The sequence below is a fragment of the Cyclopterus lumpus genome, chromosome 5, assembly GCF_009769545.1.
Source record: "Cyclopterus lumpus isolate fCycLum1 chromosome 5, fCycLum1.pri, whole genome shotgun sequence".
NCBI classification, from domain to species: Eukaryota; Metazoa; Chordata; class Actinopteri; order Perciformes; family Cyclopteridae; genus Cyclopterus; species Cyclopterus lumpus.
In genome coordinates this window covers 2,670,329-2,694,520 of record NC_046970.1, presented here as the reverse complement: position 1 = coordinate 2,694,520, position 24,192 = coordinate 2,670,329, and the positions used below count along the sequence as shown (strand labels likewise).

Below are 24,192 nucleotides of genomic sequence, written 5' to 3'. Positions count from 1 at the left end.
TTGAAGTCATTACACCTGGTTAATTGAGCCACAGTTAATTGACAGGCTAAACGAGTCGAGCTCGGAGACGCCGATCAGGCCGCTCGTCTTGAACGCTGCTGGTACTAATGGGTTATGGTTCCATTACTCTTTCACATTTCTGATCTGAAATTAGGAATTTTATCCGTGTGTGTGTGTGTGTGTGTGTGTGTGTGTGTGTGTGTGTGTGTGTGTGTGTGTGTGTGTGTGTGTGTGTGTGTGTGTGTGTGTGTGTGTGTGTGTGTGTGTGTGTGTGTGTGTGTGAGCTCACACTGTCACACCCACTCTGCGCTCAAGTGTCGCTCTCAACTTATTAGTAGCAAACCTTTTGGAGAAGACCCCATGCAGCCGGTCTCTCTCTCTCTCTCTCCCCTCTCTTTCTTCTCCCCCCCCCCCCCCCCCCCCCCTCTGAGGAGTGTTTAGCTCAACAAATCCCATCTCTAGCTCCCCTATAATGATACTAATTGTGAGTGTAATTATGCATTGATCTGTTCTGTGGGTGGGTGGTGTGTTGCATACATCATTATCAGTAATCTGAGAAAGTGGAGCAGGCTGTGTGGCGCATGATAATAGTCTGTGTGTGTTTGCTCCAGGTTTCTTTTTATCAAATAGAAATTTAAGAAGAACATTTAAAAACAATGCAAATTAACTGCTGTATGAGTCTCACAAATTAATTATATAAAATATGATTCAATAAATGTGTTTTTCTTTAATATAAAGAGTAAATATATTCCTGAATATTTATAATAAAATATTTAGATGTTTTTGAAAATGTGTGTGTGTGTGTGTATATATATATATATATATTTATAAATATATATATATATATATATATATAAATATATTCCTTAATATTAATGAAAGTGTGTGTGTGTGTATGTGTGTATATATATATATATATATATATATATATATATATATATTTGTGTGTCATGCAGCTAAACACTGTTAGCTGGTTGTGTGTAGTCTTGAGGTCTGAGGACCGACTCACTCCTTCACTGCCGGCCACTGAGCGTCTCCACCAGAGCCGTGGGAGGTTAAGTACTTTGCTTAAAGGCACCTGTGGTGATGATGGAGGGAGGAGTGTGTTCTCCTTTCCCAGCCGGTGCGGGGATTCAAACTGATGACCTTTTGACCCCTCCTGCTGGCAGCCTGTTTAAATATACTGATATTGTGCTTCTTTCCATGGAGTTCCGGCTGTATTTCTCGCTGCACGTCCGTACGTATCCCTCCTCTACGTATCCCTCCTCGTGTGTCTCTAACCTTCTGTTGGATGGCTTCTGGAAGCAGCGCTCTGATTGGGTGACAGCTCCCTGTGTCATCATAGAAACGACCACCAATGCAGAATTGGTGCAGTCATGTCTCTTTTCTTAATTATTGATCAGTTGGGATCCAGTGACATATTCTGGAAAACAGCTACTGAATCTTGTGAGGAAATAATTCATCGATTGTAAATAGTTTGGACAAAATCATTTCTTATTCTTCCTGCGGCTGCTATGCATTATTTTATTCTCTTTTGCGTCTGCTTAAATACAAGTATAGAAAAGAGGGACCTATATTCTTTGACAGTGATGCGACTAACTTTGACTACACACACACACACACACACACGTATAGACACACACACACACGCACACACACACTTTTCATTATGAATGTGCAACTATGATTAGCATCCGATGCTCGGTTTATAAATTAACACAACCTTCAAGTGTTTATTCTTCATGCAGAAACTCCGGCAATGTCTCCATGAGTTCAAGGCCCCCGCTGAGATTTCTGGGTAATTTATGAGCTGCCTCACCCTGAATCGCGCAACTCCGCTTGGAGCCAGCCCCATGCACACATTGATGCATACACACACATCATACACATTGATGCATACACACACATCATACACATTGATGCATACACACACATCATACACATTGATGCATACACACACATCATACACATTGATGCATACACACACATCATACACATTGATGCATACACACACATCATACACATTGATGCATACACACACACATCATACACATTGATGCATACACACACATCATACACATTGATGCATACACACACACATCATACACATTGATGCATACACACACGTCATACACATTGATGCATACACACACACATCATACACATTGATGCATACACACACGTCATACACATTGATGCATACACACACACATCATACACATTGATGCATACACACACACATCATACACATTGATGCATACACACACACATCATACACATTGATGCATACACACACACATACACATTGATGCATACACACACACATCATACACATTGATGCATACACACACATCACACACATCATACTGTTAAGTTCAACCGAAATTCTGAGCTTCCCGCGCTTTGAAAGACGTCCTGAGACCAGTAATTTAAAATATAAAGTATTTAATAAAAGAATAAGGATCATAAGCATATATTTCTGTCCCAGCCGGGCGCGCTCCCGTGTCGTTGGGTCCACAGGCTATAATAACGATTTATATGAATAAAAATCAGTTAAAATAGTTAACTGTCTACCGCCTTCACGTGAGAGGACAAATGCCTTACATTTGCCTAACAGTACAAGGAGGCGGACTTCTCTAAGCAATAAACCACAATGCTACTTCCCTTATCTCTTCCCTTTTCGGCCCTAAACAGTAAGATGGGCTCCTTCAAAATAAAAGCCTATCTTCCAGTCTCTTAGGGAGACTACTTTGACCACGCCTCCTTGGATCAATACATTCCATTCATACCTGAGTCATCTTTATAGTTATGATAACTATAAAACATAAAACAATCAGCATACAGTTACAATAATACTTATTCAGTGATTACACCTTTACAGTAACATACTTATACAGTGACAGTGACTTTTCTCCCATGTTTCCCAAACACATTCCTTCAGATATATTCTTCATAATATCCCTTATTGATTATCATATCTTTCTTATGTATTCATTTAAAACATGGACTTTCCTATTTACATGTGCAAGTATATATAAAAAACCATTACAACTCTACAATACACATTGATGCATACACACACATCACACACATCATACACATTGATGCATACACACACATCACACACATTGAACCCAAACAACAACAACAACACCACCTTGCTCCTGTACATAAGCCCATATTGTATTCCCCCGTCTCCATATGAATGGAGGTTAGTATTGACAAACTCCAGCCGTGGTCGGCGCTGTGTGTGCCCAGACATATTTCTTCTTGACGTAATGCGTTAAAGAAATAGCAATCATAAGGGGGAATGCTTATTCAACCTTTTCCTCCAGCACACCTCTGTACTCGGTGTTATTATGGGCTGGGTGTGTGCACACCGTGTTTGGTGCCATATGAATGACTACATTTCATCGTTTTTGCAATGTGAATTGGCTGAAGCGGCTGTATTCTAGAGCCCACTCTGGCTTCATCTATACAGAAATATTCATTTGGTGTGTGTCCTCACATATTATCAGCGGTATCTCGGTTGCATTTATCTCTGTGACCTTGAATAGCAGCTGACAGTTATAAAGTACACGCGCAGCACGATGCTTCACTCGGAGACGGTTTAACCCTTTATTAAAGATCCTGGTTTAGGAAGATGCTTGTGAATGTGCAGCAGAGCATATCTTTTTTAACCATATTGTCTGTTCTTGGTCTTGTATGATGAACTGAAAAGCTTTTTTTTTGGAGTATTCCTCACTTGTGGAACTTTCGCAATTCCCTTCAAAGTTCAGCCAAAGCGACTGACCGGTAGATACATTGATCATGAATCATTAGCAATGTACAAATAATATCTTTTTTTTGATGGTTTATAAGTGATTAAAGCTGTGGTAGAAATACACTCGTACATTTTTTTTTGGGGGGGGGGGGGGGGGTTTAAAAAGAAAAGACCATTGAGGTACAAATCCACAACTCCATTGGACGCCACATGCACGCTGTGAGAATCCGAACCAGAGGCCTCCTCTTCTGCATCTCTGAGGCCCGGCTGCCAAAGTCAGGGGAAGGTTGTTGGCTTAACTCTCTCCTCCCCGGCTCAGCTCTGTGTCTTTGAAAACACTGCGGAGCCGGCAACCCTGCAGAGAACCACGGAGGGGAAATATTATTTCCACCGTGAACAGCAGCTCTGATTCACGAGGGGATCCTTTCAGGCCTTAAATTGCAGAACCAACATCAGAATGCAGCCTCCATTAAAATGGTTTCCAACCTCAAGGGAAACGCCCTTTATTCCATGCTGATGTACGCCGTTTCTACAGGAATGCTGCTGCACCTTTACCCTCCAGTGCCCCAGAGAGGCCTCTATAGGCTGCTGTGTGTGTGTGTGTGTGTGTGTGTGTGTGGTGGTCTGTGTTAACCCTCGTGGACTCTTGGGGCTACTCTATACAGTATTGTTCGACTGTGAGTCTCCTAGAAGATGGATTAACCCTTTTAACTTGTTTTCCTTAGGCTCTGGCGGCATTGGTGTGTGCGTGTGTGTGTGTGTGTGTGTGTGGGGCTGATTGATGGATTTCTCTCACCATGACTATATGATTTAAAAATTACAAGCCCTAGTTGTATGTTATATGAAGACGAAGGGAATTGTTTGTGTACACACAAAAAATAAACTGGAAGCTTTGGGGTGTGTGTGTGTGTGTGTGTGTGTGTGTGCACAGGGTTACAAGTCCTCACGTGTGTTTCCGTCAGTCTCCTTTGTTCCGAGGAAAGAGATTGGCCCTGAGCCATTAGTTGTTCCAAAAGGAAGTTGTTGCAGGTAATGGATGTGTGTGTTCCTGTCTCTCACTTTCTGAAACACACACACACACACACACACACACACTTTACTTTGACCATGTGACTGATCGCAAAGTAAAGCATTCCAGTGGATAACCCCGCCACCCTGCACACACACTCCCACTCTCCACTCGTTGGAGAACACAATGCAGGTCCACAGAGAAGTGAGGGAGGGAGGAGGGAGACCTGCCGAGGACGGATGGATGGATGAAGGAGGTAGAGACAGGACGGGGAGGAGGAGGAGATATCGATGTTCGCTCAGTAACTGTTTCAGCTGGAAGCGGAAGGAGAAAAAGAGTGAGAGAGCAGAAAAAGGCCGAATAACTGGTTATTGACATGTGCTGAGCTGCAGGCAGTTTAGGCAGATTGGGAAGTAGAGTGTGTGAAGGAAGATGGGGTGGGTGGGGGGGGGGGGGGGGTTATCTTTTCTCCTGTGTGGATCAATCAGATGATGTAGCGATAAGACTCTGGATTACACCGTCATTTACACACTCTGTGTGTGTGTCTGCGTGTTTGTAACTCACATGTTGGCTCACACACTGACGCCCATTCAGTTCCACACTTTAGCAGTCAATCAGCAGCCTCACACACACACACACACACACACACACACACACACACACACACACACACACACGCACACACACACACACACACACACACACAAAAAACGTTCTTTTGTTGATTAACGTTAAACCTTGGGTTAATTTCCTGATCTATAATCAATAATTTAAATTAGTTGATGTCCACAAGCCCAATTTAATGGCCTTAAATTGCTAATTTTGTCAAAAATGACAAATGGATTGACAATTCTATAAAACTGAGAGAAAAAAAAAGGAGAAATTCTCAGATTTGAGAAGCTGGAAAAAGTAAATATTTGGCAAAATCAGCCAATTACAAAGTGCAACATGTGTTGGTTTAACAAAGCTTTCCTTGTCTGTGGCACTTCAGTTGACCGTCTGGGGCCGACGGGCCCCTCGTGACACAGAAATGCTCCAGATATGGTCACCACACATGGTCACATGGTCACATGGTCACCAGCATTACCGCCGTGACTGTACGCATTACAATATGAGATTTTGGGGAAAAAAGAGTGTTTGTAAACAGCGTTGAAGATGAACACACACACACACACACACACACACACACACACACACACACACACACACACACACACACACATTCATTTCCTGTTCTCCTTCTCTCGAGGTTTTGATTTATTTAACCAAATTATGGCTTCAAAATACAAAATAAATGATATTAGTGTCCTCTGTGGATAACATGGACTGTGTGGCATCTTTTAGAACATCTTGACACACAAAGAAAGCCTCGTTCACCTTGGTGTTTTTTATTAGGGTACAAAATGTAGACTACAAAAAGACTGAATTAATTTAGAACGCCTTTACTCTCGTCTGATTGTCTCTTCTTCTTCTTCTTCTTCTTCCCTCCAGCCGCTGCAGATAGACGATAACTTCTGTGGCCAGGACTTCAACCAGCCTCTGGGGGGAACCAGCACCATCGAGGGCACCCCCCTCTTCATCGACAAAGACGACGGCATGACCTCGGTGGCGGCGTACGATTACCGCGGCAACACCGTGGCGTTTGTCGGCACGCGCAATGGCAAACTGAAGAAGGTAGGAGCGAGTTAAAATGTTTTTTTTAATTTTTTTTATCCAATCTTCTTTTTTTTTTGGAGACGAAGGGAATCCAAATCCTCAAGTTTGGAGAAAACTTGCTCTTTTTTTTTTTTTGCCGTTTGTCATTTCTTGGAAATTTAGCTAAATGGATGCAACAATTTTACAGCTGTATCCCGACGCCACGTAGTGCCGCGCCTCTAATTTTAAGAACCCGACGGCCATGACTGAATGGCCTTTTTCCATTGTGGTCAGCTGTGTGCTGGGCAGGAAGTCAGGTGGGTGGACGGAGGAAGAGGCCGAGAGCTGATGGACTCATTAAAGAGAGTTTGAGTCTCAGTCCCAAACTTTTCCTGTTCGGAGTTGTTGTCTTCGTGGTTGTTGTCTATCGGCTCATACTTTGACCTCTCCTGGAGGGATGAGAAGGCGTGTCATAACAATACATTCATATAACATTAATGTCGGCTTGAATCTTGGTTGACATGAGATGTGCACACTTACAATGTCCCATAATTACGATTCTATCGGTGCAACATGCTTGTGTGCAGCCTGGGTATTCGTTACTATGTGTCAAGTCATTGTGTGTGTGTGTGTGTGTGTGTGTGTGTGTGTGTGTGTGTGCAACCATCCAGTCTAAAGCGGCGCCTCATTGGAATTCGCCTGGTTTCTCGCCGCACTGCAAGACCTGTCATCCATTCAATATTCTGAATGTATAATCAGCCCGCGTGTTTGTGTGTGCTCTTAATGCCCGTTTGTGTATGCACGCCGCGGCGGCCGCTGTGTGTTTGTCACTCACGGCGCGCATGTGACGGCATTGGATTTGTTGCGCGAGTGTGTGCGTGTTTGTGTTTACGAGGGAGCGAGAGACGACAAACAATACAGTGTTGACTAAGAGTCAGCGCCGCGCGCCCGTCAGAGTGACAGACGCTCACTTAGCCGGCAGTCGGCCCCTCATTCATCTGGCTGTCGTCACATGTCGTTCCTCCTGTGGAACACCTGAGGTGTGTGTGTGTGTGTGTGTGTGTGTGTGTGTGTGTGACAACAGAGCCAAAGAGCCTGCAGTTCTTTTGGCTGCCTTCTGTTTCAGACAGAAAATCCCAAAACAACAAGAAATCTGGTCTTGGAAAATATTCAATTTGCATAGAAGGGAACAATATCTAAAACCTGAGACACACACATACACACACACACACACACACACACACACACAGCTCTGCCAGAAAAATTATGACGGTAAGGGAGAGAGAGAGAGAGATGGAGAAAAGCAACTTAATGAAGAGATGATGAGAGATGTAAAAAATGGAAACGCAGCGTGTGAAATTAGCTGCGTGTGATAACAGATCATTCCTCTCCGATGCGGCAGCCATTCGTCGTCTTCCCGAATGACTGCTCCGTGTCATTGTTTCCATAAGTGACGTTATGCGTGTGCGTGTTATCTCCCGAGCAGGAGGAGATGTTTGAGCCTTAACGTGGTGCACGTGGACCGCGATGGAGCGCGTTCCTGCTCCCCTCTGGAGAGCACCGGCATTGAATGCTGTTCACACAGCCACGCCTGAGGGGGCTGCAGGGAGATAGTGGAAGCAGGATATTGGTAAGATGGATGGCCGTGCTAACAGGAGGCAGCTTCTAGTGCGTCGTACTTTCAGAGGAAGAGAGTGCAGGGGATTGTCAGAAATTGTCAATTCATCCACTTCCAAAAGAAGGAAAAAGAAAAAAGGGTTAGTACTTGAAGATGTTTCTTACAAAGTAACCTTGTTTTACCTGAAGCGTTGCTTCATTTCTCATTTGTCTGGACTTGAAGTGCTTTGATATGCTTTTGTTATCTACACATCGTCTATTTTTAACCAACTCCAATGCTCAAGGTTGTCCAGAGCAACACACCGATGGCACAACAACATGTTTAATGCACTAATGAAGTCCCTCTGTGCTCTGTTGGGCACACACACACACACACACTCACACACACGCACAGGGAAGCTTTCACTAATGAGTCCTGGTTTGATGGTACAAAGATAGGAGATGCAGGGAGGAGGAAGGGAGATGGATGTAAAGATGGCGCCGATAGAGAGGAAGGCAAGAGGAGGCGTAGGAGAGGAGGAAGCGATAACGAGAGGTGATGTCCACTCATTCCAGCGGTCATCTGGACGCCGCCCGCGGTCGAGGACACGGCGGCGATACGCTGCTCTTACTATTTAGGATTAAAAAGCCTTCTTTTAGTCTCGCCGTCTGAAGGAACCCCCGTAAGCTAAGCCGCCTCCCACATTCAAGGGGTTCTCTCGGCCACTTCCTGCACTTTAAGGCGCTGCTGAGCATTGACAAAGCGGGGGCATTCACCACGACCATCTCAATAGGTGGGCTCGGACCAGCGGACAAAGGAGAGCATCCGAGTCGATAACCCAATACCTTTCTGGAACTGCAGACGCGTCGGGATCCCTCAGCTGCGGCCGGCTTCGGGGGGGGTCGAGCCATCTGCCGTGTGCACGAGGACGGTGTGCCAGGTGGTCGGAGCCCCCCCCCCCCCGGAGTACCCGCTGCGAGCCCATTGTGGCCGTGCCAGGCTCAGGTGTTACGAGCTGGTGCCATTCATCTGACGGAGCCATTACTGAAGCAAAGTCCGTCAGCGCCAACATGTGCCGGGCATGTCCAGTTTAACTAAAACAAGACGCACCGGAACAGTAAAACGAATGGAAAAGGAGTTCCTCAGTGTCCTTCACGACGGCGTCGACTGAGGGATCGACCTCTGCACCAGTCGGTGTGTCCCTAAACTCATTAGCATTGGTTCTGCTGAGGTCTCCCTGAGCAACAACACGGACCCCCATCGGCCCCGCTATCTGACGAGAGGATGACGGCATCCGCCGGGCGGCCGCGATCTAAGAGCGATAGACGGGGCTCGATGAGTTCGGCCTCTTTGAGACACGGTCGGCTTCTGTGAACGATGGCGGCGCGTCAAGAATAATAACCAAATGATAACGATCTGCAGCTGTATGTTGGGTCGCGTGGCAGTCGAGGGGTTAACAACACGTGACGTCAGGAAGGGAAGAAGAAGTGTGTGTGTGTGTGTGTGTGTGTGAGAGATACGGCAGAGTGACCTTAAGGGTTGTGGTGTGTCATCATTTGGCTCAGCCAGCCACGGGTTGGGTGGCCCGGGCGGCGGCACACAGAGGCGGCTTTGTGCCGGCGCCCGGTCATTAGTTCACACGACCTCATGCAGAACGGATGAGACGGAGACACAGAGCGGGGGAGGGAGGGAGGGGGGGGGGGGGGGGGGGGGGGGCGCTCAAAACAGATAAATTACACTTTGCATTCAACAGCGTGTTGTCCACTTCATGGAGCTCCGCCCCAGAGGCCCACCAGTCAGCGAGGCCATAATGTGAGGGTGACAACGAGCCCAGCACCTACAGTCCATCTTTCCTTGGGTTTATTTGATAAGGGGCACTACAGATTAATAAAAACATTTCTGTCAATGCGCCAAGAGGCCATTTCTCATCTGCAGTCCCAAGTTTCTCGCCACGAGTCGCCTCTCTCAGCGTGAATCAACTTCATCAAATGAAATGGTAGCTGGCCAGCTAGCTTCAGAGGGCGGCGTCCTCTAGTCCTCTGGTCTCTGGCCTCTAGTATCTGGTACTCTGGTCTCTAGTCCTCTGGTCTCTAGTCTCTGGTCTCTAGTCCTCTGGTCTCTGGTACTCTGGTCTCTAGTCCTCTGGTCTCTAGTCCTCTGGTCTCTGGTACTCTGGTCTCTAGTCCTCTGGCCTCTAGTCTCTGGTCTCTAGTCTCTGGTCTCTAGTCCTCTGGTCTCTGGTACTCTGGTCTCTAGTCCTCTGGTCTCTAGTCCTCTGGTCTCTGGTACTCTGGTCTCTAGTCCTCTGGCCTCTAGTCTCTGGTCTCTAGTCCTTTGGTCTCTGGTCTCTGGTCTCTGGTCTCTAGTCCTCTGGTCTCTAGTCCTTTGGCCTCTAGTCTCTGGTACTCTGGTCCTCTGGTCCTCTGGCCTCTGGTCTCTAGTCCTTTGGCCTCTAGTCTCTGGTACTCTGGTCTCTAGTCCTTTGGCCTCTAGTCTCTGGTACTCTGGTCCTCTGGTCCTCTGGTCTCTGGTCTCTAGTCCTCTGGTCTCTGGTCTCTAGTCCTTTGGCCTCTGGTCTCTAGTCCTTTGGCCTCTGGTCTCTGGCCTCTAGTCTCTGGTCTCTAGTCCTCTGGCCTCTAGTCTCTGGTACTCTAGTCCTCTGGCCTCTAGTCTCTGGTACTCTGGTCTCGACTACATCTACACAAGAAGTGTCTCCGTATACCTGTCAATGCGGTGGATATCAATCATATCTGGTCGTCACCGGCAACCGTCCGTCTCCCACCTGTTGGCACGTCCTCCTGCGCCGCTGCCCGGTGACACACTGGAGCCTCGGGGGGCATCACGGGGAACATGACGCGCAGGTGTGACTTCAGGCCTGGGATGCTGCCGATAGATTGTTGCCTATTGTAAGTTTGAAAAGAAACGTCTGAAAATCAGCCGTGAATGTGATGCTAACTCAAATAGCTGGTGTAAAACTACAGCCGTGAATTAATAAAAGGAATCGCCCGGCGCCGCTTCTGTTCTCTCATTCTCTCCGTTTCATCTGCTGCTCACATATTCTCTTTCCGCTCTGTCTGTTTCCTTCTGTGATCAAAGATCCCTGATAAGTCGAGCCGTGTGTGTGTGTGTACATGTGTGTGCGCGTTGAGATAAAATGTAGCGGTCGCTATTTTACTCTAATAATTTTCTCTCATTTAAGAAAAAGAGCAACACACACACACACACACACACACACACACACACCGCGTACAGACACCGAAATCTACACACGTGTTTGCATGTAAAAACACGTACGTGCACAACCTTGCATGCACACGTGCACTTTCACATCCTAGGAACAGGGTATTTAGTACTTATAATGGTAGACGGTAATGAGAGGCCTTCTTAAATTATTTAATGCCACAAACACACACACACGCACACACACACGGTGTCATTGAACCAGTGCCTCTACCTTAACCCCAGCACAGTGGTGCAGCTTTCCTCTGCTAACTAAGGGACACCATGAAGCTCTGCAAGTCTAATCTCAGTAACCTGTCTCCACTTAAACTCAGCGCCCACTATTAGCCAGTCATCACCGGTGCAGAGCGATGCGTTCATAAGTAATCACTTTTTAAATCTCCGGATAAGTTACAGCGGGCTCCTCCGATCATCTCGCTGCTAATGCTCTTCGGCCCGGTCCAGTGGCCGCGCCGCACGCCACTCATTCACCACCTCGCCGTCCCCGTCCTAATTCACTACTACCAGGGGTTAATGAGGCAGAGTGAGGAGTGGAGGTGGAGGAGGAGGAGAGAAAGCCAGGAGAAAATGAGACGAGAGGAAAAGAAAGAGCGAGGGAGATGAATAATAAATGTGCCACGCTAGAATCCCTTTTTTTAAGATTAGAAGAGTCTGGATGCTGCTCACATGATCCAAGAGGACCCGTTTCTAGGTCATCGCCATTAGACATCTCTGGATAGAGCATCAAAGGACCCCCGCTTTCTCTTTTCATATAGACGTGAGAAGTACCTTTATTAGATAATGCTATGTTAACATTAATTAAGTTTAACTTGACTCTTTTTTTCCGTATCATATTGGCCTTTAAATTGTTGTTGTGTACATGCAGCATGGTTTGTGGCTCTAGAGAGGAGAGTTGTGTGGAGAGGGTTTAGTGGTCTGGCATAACTCTGTCCACACCTCCAGACTCAGCCAACGGCACACCTGGTGGATGGCGCAGTGCCAAGCCTCCATGGACACACTCCCTTCTGGCAGGAAGACGCACACACACACACACACACACACATGCCGACACCAGAAGGGATGTCATATCTCAAACTAACGAGCACAAATGAGCACAGATGTGTACATCTACACAAACTCGGACACACGCTGGGGCGTCGGCACGGCGTCCAGAGGGATATGGGCACGGGTGGCACAGCGGGCACAGATTACCTTTGGCCCGCAGTGGCTGTGTTTCACAAAAGCACAACGTCTCACACACACACACCCCTTTCCTTGAAATTAAGCCCGGCGGTTCGCGGCAGAGGCCTCGCCTTAGAAAGGGCCGTCTTCAAATGGCTGTGCGGAGCTCCACTTTCCCCCGAACGACCGCACATGGAGGCTCCATGAACCTTCAGCCACGGAGTGGCAGGAATGGTGTTTGCAGAGCGATGCAGTTCCACTCTCTTAAACCTCTGGATATAACAGGATGTTTGTCTTCATTATGCCACATGACAAGTGTAAACACATGAGTTACATGTGCAGCAGATCCACACTCACACTTCTCTCCTATGGGAAGCTTATCAGATTACCCATCGCCGAGCTAATAGATTCTTAATAGATTGTTTTTGATTAGTTCCTCTGGTTTAGTGGCATTAAGATGATTAATGTGTGCGTGTGTGTGTGTAGAAACAAATGCACATTTGTGTTCACCCGCATACATTTGCATCCAGTCGTGTATTTAGTTAACATAAAATGCGATTACTGGAATTATTTTGCGTTTGTTGTCACAAGTGTGTCGTCGCATGGCTAGGATGTGCTTTGGGAGCATATCAGGGCACACACACACACACACACACACACACACACACACACAAATACCCACACACAAATACCCTTGCGATACACAAACAACTCTGAATGCAACAGCGCCCTGTGTTCATCCTCCTCACGCAGCATGGGGGCGTCTCCCGTCGTCTAACTAATTACCCCCCGTCCCCCGTGTCCCCCCAGAGGGAAGAGCTTCAGCCTGGAGCCCTGACACAAGGTCAGCATGCTCAGTAACGTGCCCCCCAGCTTCTCTGTCTGCGGCCCGCTCCCCGTCCTGACCACTGCTAGCCATATTGCACTGACCCCGTGGCTAATCCTGTTAGCATACTAGTTGGTGATAGCCAAGCGGAAAGCCAATTCCCCACGCTGCTCTAATGCCCTCTGGCTAATCTTTGAGCGTAACAGTTGGCTAAAGTCAACTCACTTGTTTTGTTATTAGTCTCTTTGTGTGCAGGGCAACGGGTCCACTCCGATTATTGAGTCAAGGTTTCATTTAACGCTAATTAAGAGGAGTAAGTTGCTGCAGCGGTGGCTTAGCTTCTTGTTTTTAGCGTTAGCAGAGCTGGCACAGAAGCGCCTAATGGCTCCATTATTGGTGCAGCTGACCTCGTGGCATCGCCGCTTCCATCCGCTAAGCCCTTAAAAATGAAGAAGTGTGCATGTCAGAGGAGGCTCTCTGCTGCTGCTCTCCTCCTTGCAGTGGGTGGTTAATTTTCCTCCTGCATTCCTCCTCCTCCTCAACACTGAGAGATCTCATCGCCTCCTCTCCATGTAAAATATTTATCCACCCTTTCTTTTGGTTCAAATGCATCAAACTGATGGCGTCTTTAATTAGTCATGTGTGCATCTATCTCTCTTCTCCCGTCTCTTGTTCCTCCTTCAGTTCTAGTTTCTTTCTGTTTCCCTCTCTTTGATTTACTCTTTCTGCTCCCCTCTGTTCTCCGTGGAATTAGTCATTAGCTGACTGACTGAGCTGATTGCATCTATTCCCAAGGCTAGCATTTGTTTGTGCATCTTCTTTCTCTCCCTCCCTCCCCCACTACCCACCCTCTCTCTCCCAACTCAGTCTTTCTCCTCCCATCTGATGCCCTCACACACACACACACACACACACTATCGCCCCCATAAAATTATCTTGGACACAAATACAGCCTCTGGTTGATGAATTAGTACACCACCGTACACCCCCCATACCTTCTCTATAACCTTAATTGCACGGTGCCATTTTAAATTGGCGAACACCAATTAAGGCCTCACGATGGTATTTAATTGGTCATTTAGCTTGGCTTCTGTTTGACTGCAGCGTCTCCCTGGAAATGGTTCGGTTGGCCTCCAACGGCACATGTGGCCATTTCTGAGACAGTTTCCTTCTCCCTGTGGGTTTTACAACGGTCTGGCCAGCGACGGACACTTCCAAGAGCCAAGATGGAGCGTGTGTGTGTGTGTGTGTGTGTGTGTGTGTGTGTGTGTGTGTGTGTGTGTCTGTGTGTGTCTGTGTCTGTGTTGGAGTGACAAATGGCAGGGGAGAGATATTCTCCTCCGTCTACCCTTCCCTCTCCTTCCCTGCTCCTCAGTCCATGTGTTGCTGGTGGATTAAGCTAATTAAAGCACCGTAAACCGGGTCCCCGGAGAGAAGCTGCACACACACACATCGACACACACACACATCGACACACACACACGCTCATTAAGGGATGCGAGTACACAGATGCCCACCGTAGGAAGAGCAGGCGGGGAACACGAGAACACAAAGACACGCGGGTGGCGTTGGCGAGGACGCCGTCACGTGACCTTATGATACGGTCCTGTCCATGTAAATACTTTATGGACCACTTTCTCGTGCACTGTAAACAAGCTAAAGCTCACGTTCAATGGATTTCAATGGATTTCCGTGCGGATTGAATTATTTGTCATTAGTAGAGAGCATGTGACCCCGCCCCGCTTCCTCAGCCTGTGTGCACTCCGAGCTTCAGCCCAAGGACTCCCAGCTCTGTGTTGTCAACCATAAGAGCCTTGTTCTGTCTGCTTCTGGGTCACTGGCAGGGAGCTAGTGGCCCAGAAATAACACCAGACCCTCTCACTTAAACCTCGCTGTGTGTGTGTGTGTGTGTGTGTGTGTGTGTGCATGATCTAAGAGAACATGTAGTTGTTTTTAAGACTTGATTGACAGCCGTCGTGCCCTTCTGCGTATGAAGTCGTGTTCACGGCGCCGAGTGGGGGCGACCAACTGAAGCTTGAACGTGAAACTGGAAAAACGTCCCGGAGACGAGAGGGAAGGAAAAAGAAAAAAGCAATGTGTTGAACAGATGAAAGAAAGCGGAAGGAACCCCTCCGTCCGGTCGGAGAGGAAGACGGGAAGAGAGGGAGCGCTGTCTCTGGCTTGGAACTCCTTCCCGGATGTTTCTGCTTTCAGGATATTGGCCGTGTCTCTGGAAAACGGCCTGCTTCAGGGAAACCTATTGGATTACTGATAACCTTGGAATGGATAGGGCCACTACAGGGGGGGGGGGCTCTCTCCCTCTCTCTCTCCACTTCACTCGTCTTTTGGCTCCTGTTTTCTGTTCGTTCTCTCACTCTCTCACTTTACCACCTTGAAGTTAAATCAATGACGTTAAGTATGAGTGTATACCTTTGGCTTCCATTGTCGTCGTCCCCCCCCCCCCCCATGGCCCGTCACTGCACTGATGCCCCCGCGAGAGATCTCTTTTATTACTGTGCAGAAGATATTGGAGTTTTTTTTGAGCACACGACAATAAACACGGTCTCGCTCGAAAACACACGGGCACACACGGCCAATAATAAGGCTCCAATAACACGGGGGTCTTTACTCCAAGTTGTCTCCAAATCGCCAAATCCCCCCGGTGGCGGCGGGCCTGCTCCTCGGTTGCCATGGCAACAGTAGTCAGGGGCAGCCGCGGCCGGCGATAGTGAGGAAGAGGAAGGAGGAGTGAGAGAGAGAGAGAGAGAGAGAGAGTCACAGGGAGCATTGACGTTTGTGGTGCAGGCAGGGGAGTTGAACACAGTCACAACATTGAAACTGGGTTGCTGCAGCAGCGCGGTGCTGGGAATGCAGCTTCAACTGGGGTTGGGAAAGAAGTGGGCTTGTAGGTCATGTTTACCCCGGTGTGCGTGCGCGTGCACGTGCACGTGCATGTTCGGGGGGGAGCAAGAGAGCAAGTGTGAGAGAGAGAGATGAAACTGCAGAGGCAGCACGCTCGCTCATTAACTCCCTCGGCGTGCACGGCGCTCTGTTTGATATCACGTCTGCATGTTTCCACACCACAGAACCCAAAACCCATCCACAGGATGTAAGTGTTCCTACTCTGCTGGGGAAAAGTTAATAAAAGTGTGTATTATGTGATATTTGAATGTAGCTTCATTTGCTATCAGTGGAAGCCGTCTTCACATTTCTAGACTCTCATGCAGTACAGCGGTGGGTTAATGCTAATCAGCTGACAACCCGTTTCCACTGCCAGAGAAATGTGAAAAGAATTTCAGTAATGGGGTTGTTGCCGGGTTCTTTTCCTCCGCTCTCCATATCGTGTACACAGTGCAGAGCGGCGGCGCCGCAGACGCCACCAGATGCACGGCAAACAGGCAGTTAGTGTCAGCGCGCCGATGGAAAATCCATAGTTTCATTACAGGCCCGGTGGTACAAAATGTGACTGGGAGGCGACCGGCGCTCCATCACGGGGCCCCCTACGGGAGCCCGGAATGGCTGCGTTTAGTGAGGAGGAGGAGGAGGAGGAGGAGGAGGAGGAGGAGGAGGAGGAGGTCGAGGCCGCCGCTGGGAATATGAAGTGTGTCGGAGAGGAAGCGGCCGCGTCGCGTCGCGGTACCGGTGCACCGCTGCACCCGGCTCACCTCGCGTGTCGAGCCCCTCGCGATAGGATTTGACACCAGCGCTCTGGGGGTCACAACGTAATGCCGTTTATTACACACAGTCCTTCACAGGAATGTGCGCGTGAGGTCGCTTTAAAGGCAGCAGCGCACAGTGTTTTCTACACGACTCTGAATAACCACGGAGCATGTCTCAGGGATTGTTTTGGATAAAATGCATACATTTCTGTTGCATGCATTGTGAACATGAATCAACTCTCTCCGGGCTGGTGTCCTGACATCACGCGGGGGCGGAGCTGGCATCTACAGGCATATCCTTCACTTTCCCATCACTAGAAATCGAGGAGCCCGTTAACGGCACAAAGCCACTACGAGTTATTGGAAAGGGCCCGAGGCGAGTCACTCTGGGAGGAGGGAGCTCTCAGGGAGCTGCTGGCCATTGTTTGTCCCTCCTGGTCGTTAGAGGGAAAAGACCGGCTTTGAGGGAAATTAGCTTTCGATTGGACCTTCTGATAAAGCGCCGGCATTGTAATTGTTTGTGACCTTCGAGACCAGGAAGTGAAGATCAAGTGAGACGAATCGTCCACAGTGACGTGGATTGGTTTGAAAACGTCGTTTATTGGCTGAAAGTTGTGTGTCCACGCGACGCTGAAACATCTCTTCCTCTTTCAGTGGCAAGTAACACATTCATGACTTACAACCATGATGTAAACATATCTCCAAATCCTGCTCATATATATATATATATATATATATATATATATATATACACACACACACACACACACACACACACACAGCTGTATGATTGTTACACTTGCAGCTCACCGGATGATATAATGTTAAACCTGGGAAACACAACCTGATTCCTCCTGAGGGAAAGGCCACACACACACACACACACACACACACACACACACACCTAATCAGCCTGATTGCTCGCGGCTCCTCTCATTGCATCATCTCCCTCATGCATTGGTCCTGCATCACTCTCTCCCACTGTGTGTGCTGAGATGTTCACCAACGTGTGTGTGTGTGTGTGTGTGTGTGTGTGTGTGTGTGTGTGTGTGTGTGTGTGTGTGTGTGTGTGTGTGTGTGTGTGTGTGTGTGTGTGTGTGTGTGTGTGTGTGTGTGTGTGTGTGTGTGTGTGTGTGTGTGTGTGTGTGTGTGTGTGTGTGTGTGTGTGTGTGTGTGTGTGTGTGTGTGTGTGTGTGTGTGTGTGTGTGTGTGTGTGTCCTTGTTTACGGCCTTTAGATTCACATCCAGCGGAGTTGTTAATGCGTGTATGGCATTTATCACGGAGGGAACCCGACCTGAATACTCAATTTAGGTATTATTATTTAATGAAATGTGGATATTATGGACTGGGGAGCTGAACCAATGAGAATGCAGCGTTCAGAATGCACAAACAAGCTTTTTGGTGTTCTCAAACATTGAAAAATGCATTTTTGTCTCAGTGCTGACTCTCCTCAGTGTTTCCTCCTACTTGTTAGTTATGACACTCTTTGGAGACACACACACACACACACACACACACACACACACACACACACACACACACACACCATGTGCCTTCGTCATTCCCACATCTTCTCTGTAGAGAGAGCGATAGAGCCAGGAGCAATGCAAATTGGGTAAAATGTTCCGGAAAGTGTCTTTTTCCACTGGGACTTCTCAACTACGTGTGTGTGTGTGTGTGTATTTATGTGTGTGTGTGTGTCTCCCAGCCTGCTGTGGCCTACAAACCATCTTCCATGTGATTGTTAGGGTGAGCATGGAGAGGGAAAGTGTGTGTGTGTGTGTGTGTGTGTGTGTGTGATCTCACCAATCGGCTGCTAGAAAGACGGCTTGAAGAGAAGAGGAGGAAGAAGGAGGAGAAGGACGAGAGAGAGAGAAGACTACACTTGTTGACAATACAGCCAAAAGCCCCCCCAGAAAATAAATACATAATAATATCAATGAACGACTGTAAAACCATCCAACTCATCCAGCTGCTGACGGCGAAGGTCTTTCATGCGTTGCCAAGTCGCTTCATCTGCGCCGCACGCCGTCCGGTGGGCGGGGTCAAGTTTACCTCTGGATGAACTCGGGGACTATGTTGTTCTGGCATTAGCCGGGGATCCCACTACGTCCGTTGCGGGGGTTGTATTGTGCTGGTTTGAATTTATTGCCCTCCCTGCATGAGTGTGTGTGTGTGTGTGTGTGTGTGTGTGTGTGTGTGTGTGTGTGTGTGTGTGTGTGTGTGTGTGTGTGTGTGTGTGTGTGTGTGTGTGTGTGTGTGTGTGTGTGTGTGTGTGTGTGTGTGTGTGTGTGTGTGTGTGTGTGTGTGTGTGTGTGTGTGTGTGTGTGTGTGTGTGTGTGTGAGAGAGAGAACCCAGTTAGGGCGGACAGTGAAGCATTGCCATTCTGCAAATGGGCCGTAGAAAACCTACAGGTTGGACCATCTGCCTTGTGCGTGTGTGTGTCTTGTGACTTTCTGAATGGGAAGGTATTGTCTATTCAAAGTTTGTGACCTGGCCAAGAGCAATTTACCCAAGCACACACACACACACACACACACACACTGACTCAACACACTTGGAGGGCGGCTGCCCTGTGATTCTCAGTTTTACTGGAAAACACGCAAAAAGAGGACCAAGAGGGAGAAAAGAAAAGGCGTAGAAAATGTTTTGTGAGGGCAGAACTGAGAGTAGTTTAAGGAAAGGACGGCGAGAGGGAAACAAACGAGGTTTTCTGCACAACAAAACAAACGCAATCTGTCTCGCGCTGCAACCACTAAGGAGGAAACGTCACCAAAGGGGCTTTCAGGCCTTTTTTTGAAAACGTGCAAAATCATATTAGCATCAGCAATATTGCATTTTAAGGACGTGGGGATACGTTTTCATCGGGCACTTATCTCAACAGCCTGGCTACGCGGCGCCATTAGACATGTTTACATCAGCTCCCCGGTGTCGTCTCCCAGGAGGAAAGCAGCAGAGTGTGTTTTTAGAGTCGAGCCATCTGCAGCGCACTCACTTCTGGAAATAAGAATATAAGTCTAATTGAGCTTTTTAATTGTCCTCTAAATCCTGCTGAGCGCCCACGCTGCTTAATTGTGTTTGTTTGTGTGCGTGTGTCCGGTCTGCTGGGACGTGTGTGTGTGTGTGTGTGTGTGTGTGTGTGTGTGTGTGTGTGTGTGTGTGTGTGTGTGTGTGTGTGTGTGTGTGTGTGTGTGTGTGTGTGTGTGTGTGTGTGTGTGTGTGTGTGTGTGTGTGTGTGTGTGTGTGTGTGTGTGTGTGTGTGTGTGTGTGTGTGTGAGAGAGAGACTAATAGCAACGTGTGGTTACCCTTTGAGGGATCTATTAGTGTGCATTGTGTTTTTATAGATTGGTAAAGTGTGTGTTTACATGAGTCAGGAAGCGGCAGACTCTTAACCGTCCACGCTGGGTTCGGTACGTCATCCGGTACGTGTGTGTGTGTGTGTAAACAACTGCTTGTTTACCATTGTGGCATTTCACTTTGACTTTAACTTTACATATCGCATGGAATCAACGTGGGCTACGTAACAGTGTGGTCTTCGAGTCAGTGATGGCCTTATCTCTTTGATTGCATGGTGGCATAATTGTCTGTGTGTGTGTGTGTGAGAAAGTAATCTTGAATGAAGGATTTCCTCCGTTTTCCACATTGACAACTTCCTCCACTCGTACACACTTCCTGTTTCTGTCTGGGGGGCATTCGCAGAGAGACCGGAGGAAGTGAAAGGTGTGCGTGTGTGTGTGTGTGTGTGTGTGTGTGTGTGTGTGTTCGTTCTATAAAAAGCCATCTTGTGACAGTCCACTGAGCTCAGCTGACTGTCTCTTTCTCTCTCTCGGTTCAGTCGAGAGTCAAAGAGGAGACCGCTATGAGCCGCTTCCTTTTCTTTTCTCACTGGCATTGGTTTAGATTTAAAGCAGGAAGAGACTGAGAGATGGTTAGAGATGTAGAGCTCAGTGACACACACACACACACACACACACACACATTGACACATTGACGAACCACGCTCACACGTTATCTGTTGGTAATTGATTTAAAAAAAGGTCTCTCACTCTTTCTCCTTTTATCCTTTCCTGGTTTCTGTCGTTCTGCCCTTCAGCTCTTTCAACACATGTCAACATAATATTGTAGTTATGTAATAAACAAAAGAGGCACTGTGACTTCCAAAGTTAGCAAACACTTCCTGGTTGCATAGCGTCCCGATTGAGCTGGATGTCGCCCAACGTGCTCTTGCTAATTGTGCGAGTGCTGCTCGCAGGAACATACAGCCCGTCGATTACAGCTTCTAATTGTCATAATTTGGCAGGAATGTGGTTGAACGTGGGTGGGCCATATCATCTGGATAGCTTTGGGTGTCAACCAAACCCCTCCCCCCTCCTCCTCCCCAGAGACTACAGCCATTGGTCGGGCCCTATTGTGTTACTGTGGCCACAGGCCAAAACGGAGGCGGGGCATCTGTCCTCCACCTGGTCCAACCAGCTGCTCAGGCACTGCTATGGCATGCCGTGTGTGTGTGTGTGTGTGTGGTGGCATGCATATGTGCAGAGGAGTGTATTCCCGTGTGTGTGTGTGAGCACAGCCATAGCCTCTCTATCTGTGACCCTGTGGTCTATTAGGCAGTGTAAAGTGGCCTATTAGCAGTAGAGGTATTAATAGACTTTTTTCTTTGCAGTTGACATTTTTAAAAAGCGTAATTTGTCTGCACCCATTTGGGCACAGAGCCTGTAACGCTGTACCCACCCTCCTTCAAAGCTCCATGCTTTGGAAGTGGGACAATATCCGCTTCCTGGTTTTGTGTTTTCAGCGCGGCTCATTGGCCGGGAGACAGGAAATGATTTGACGGCCCTCGATGGTAAACACCTACTGGAAGGGGTAACCCTCCTGAAACGGACACGCCTCCTCCTGTCTGCGCCGCTCGCTCAGGTCTGGACGGGCGTGTTTGAAGCCGCAGAACAAACCACATTCTCCACATTCCTCCTCCCGGCTTGTGCACAACGTTTATCTGCGTCTCCAGGAATTCGTGGCGTGCTTTCATAAAACAAGAAGATACGAGGTTTGCATTGAGATCCGACCCCACACACCACAGTGGCACACCTGGTCTTCTACACACACACACACACACACACACACACACACACACACACACACACACACACACACACACACACACCGGGGGAATGTGTAAACACACTCTTCAGTCTCTGCCATCATCGTACCATGAAAGCTTACGAAGACCCCTTAATGACCTTCAGTAACAAATGACCTGTTGACCACAGGAGATGCTGAGGTCGCATATTGAGCAATGGTCGTGTTTCTAACATTTCAAAATACGAACGGGAAGCTACGGTCCCAAAAAAAAAATGTGTTTCCTCATTTTTAACGTTTCCATTGGTGTCAATTAATGAGTAATATGCTTGTGAGGGATTAAATAGCACCGGGGACCGGGTCATGTCTGGGTGCGGGCGCGCTCGCATGACTGGCACATCTGGTAAATGTCACCGTGTATACTCCACAGCTGTCTCACACACACACACACACACACACACACACACACACACACACACTTGCATGGTGCTGTGTGTGTAGTGTATTTTAATAGGCTCCAGCTATGTGTGGGCTCTTATTCTCTGCTTTCTCTGTGGGAGCTCAGACCCTCTTTCTCATTCTTCAGTTGTTTAATAGTTTTCACTTCAGACTTTATTCCTTTCCACTTTCACTCCCTCTCCCTCAGACACCATTTCCCCCTCGCTCTGTCCAGTCTGTTGGCTCTTAAATCAGTCATTCCCCTTGTATTTAGTCGGCAGCAGCCAAGACCGTCCCCGTGGACCATTACACACACCGGGAGAGTGGATTGAGGGGGGGTGGGGGGACTGAGCCGAGAGATGGAGTGAGATATAAAAATGTAAAGAAGAGAAGACTGCTGAATGAGGAACAGAGAGAGGAAGCGGTGAAAGGAGACACGTGAAAGCCACCGACTCACTTGTGTTCCTGTCAGCGGCGGCCTTCTCCCAGTTCTCCCCTCCTCCGTTTCAGAGCTGGAGGCCCAAACCCAAGCAGGGGACTTTCCTCTGGCTCCCCTCCCAAAGAAGAGTCAGCAATCTGGGCAAACTGTGTGTCTTCACCTGGGGATGGAAGGATGAAGGGATGGAGGGATAAAAGGGATGTTATGTGTGGTGGAGAACACTGGGGGAGTTATCAACACAATCTGCAAACATCCCTTTATGGAATAATGAAGTTCACTCACGTACAGTAGATACTTGAGCATATATATATATATATATGTGTGTGTGTGTGTTTTTTTTTAAAACGCTACCCGCCCCCTCTCCCTGTCCAGATTTGGAGCATCAATAACATAAACCTCCTCTATCAGTCCTCCTCTCTCCTCAACTCCCAGCAGAAAGCATTACTCTTAGCCGCATGCCAAGAAAAACAGAGTCCCGCCTCCTGGACACACACAAACAACGTGTAGTCGTGCTAAGCTAACAGCATGAACCCCCCCAGACCTACAGAGCACACACTGCAGCACCATCACATTCATACGCTAAGAACATATTTAGCTGTTTTTGTCTCCAACCCAAAGTTCACTTCCCCCCCCCCCCCCACACACACTCTTTTTCTCCCTTCATGGCACTAACTTGTAATGTGGAACTAAGACAACGCACACACACGCACACACACGCACATATTCCTCTACCGTGTCTTTCCAGTTTCCCCCCTGACACATGGAGTGTGTCGGTGGATAAGACGCGGCGGTTGCGTGTGCGTTTCGTGTGTGTTTTAACACACAGAGGTATTAACAAACACACAAGCACACACCAACATACACGGACACACAAAGTAGTCTGGGGGCGGGCACTAGAGGGTTGCATTGAAGGGCAGGATTAGGGCAGTCATGACAGGAATGTGCCTCCTCGACTTTTCTAAAGAACACACACACACGCACACGCACACGCACGCACGCACGCACACACACACACACACACACACAGAAAGCCATCCTGAAACATCCTGTACCGCTCCCTGAATGTTGCACTCGTGACCTCCTTCAGGCCTTCACTGGGTAACAGACACTGAACTGAGTTTGGTCATATGACCTACATTGAATAATCACATGGTGGCTTCTTGACCTGCTGACCTCTGAGAGAATAGTAAGCCAGAGTACAAGACTCATAATAATAATAATAAACCTGGCTTTCTAGCATGCTAGCCGTTAGCTCTCCAGCGGCGCTCGGCCTTGCTTCCATTACTTCCAGTGGAAAATCCCCCGCAGCCCAAAACGCATTTTCTTTATAGACCATAATTAGA

At 47.9% G+C, this 24,192-nt stretch overlaps 1 protein-coding gene across 4 annotated transcripts in view; it reads left to right on the top strand.

The window, feature by feature from the left end:
* LOC117730942 (plexin-A1-like) overlaps window positions 1–24,192 on the top strand; it is a 148,637-nt gene that overhangs the window by 32,769 nt on the left and 91,676 nt on the right. For all 4 annotated transcript variants that reach the window (XM_034533018.1, XM_034533016.1, XM_034533017.1 and 1 more), the window contains exon 3: window positions 6,264–6,446. In XM_034533018.1, coding sequence (XP_034388909.1) covers window positions 6,264–6,446 — 183 coding nt within the window. The remainder of the gene's footprint in view (window positions 1–6,263; window positions 6,447–24,192) is intronic.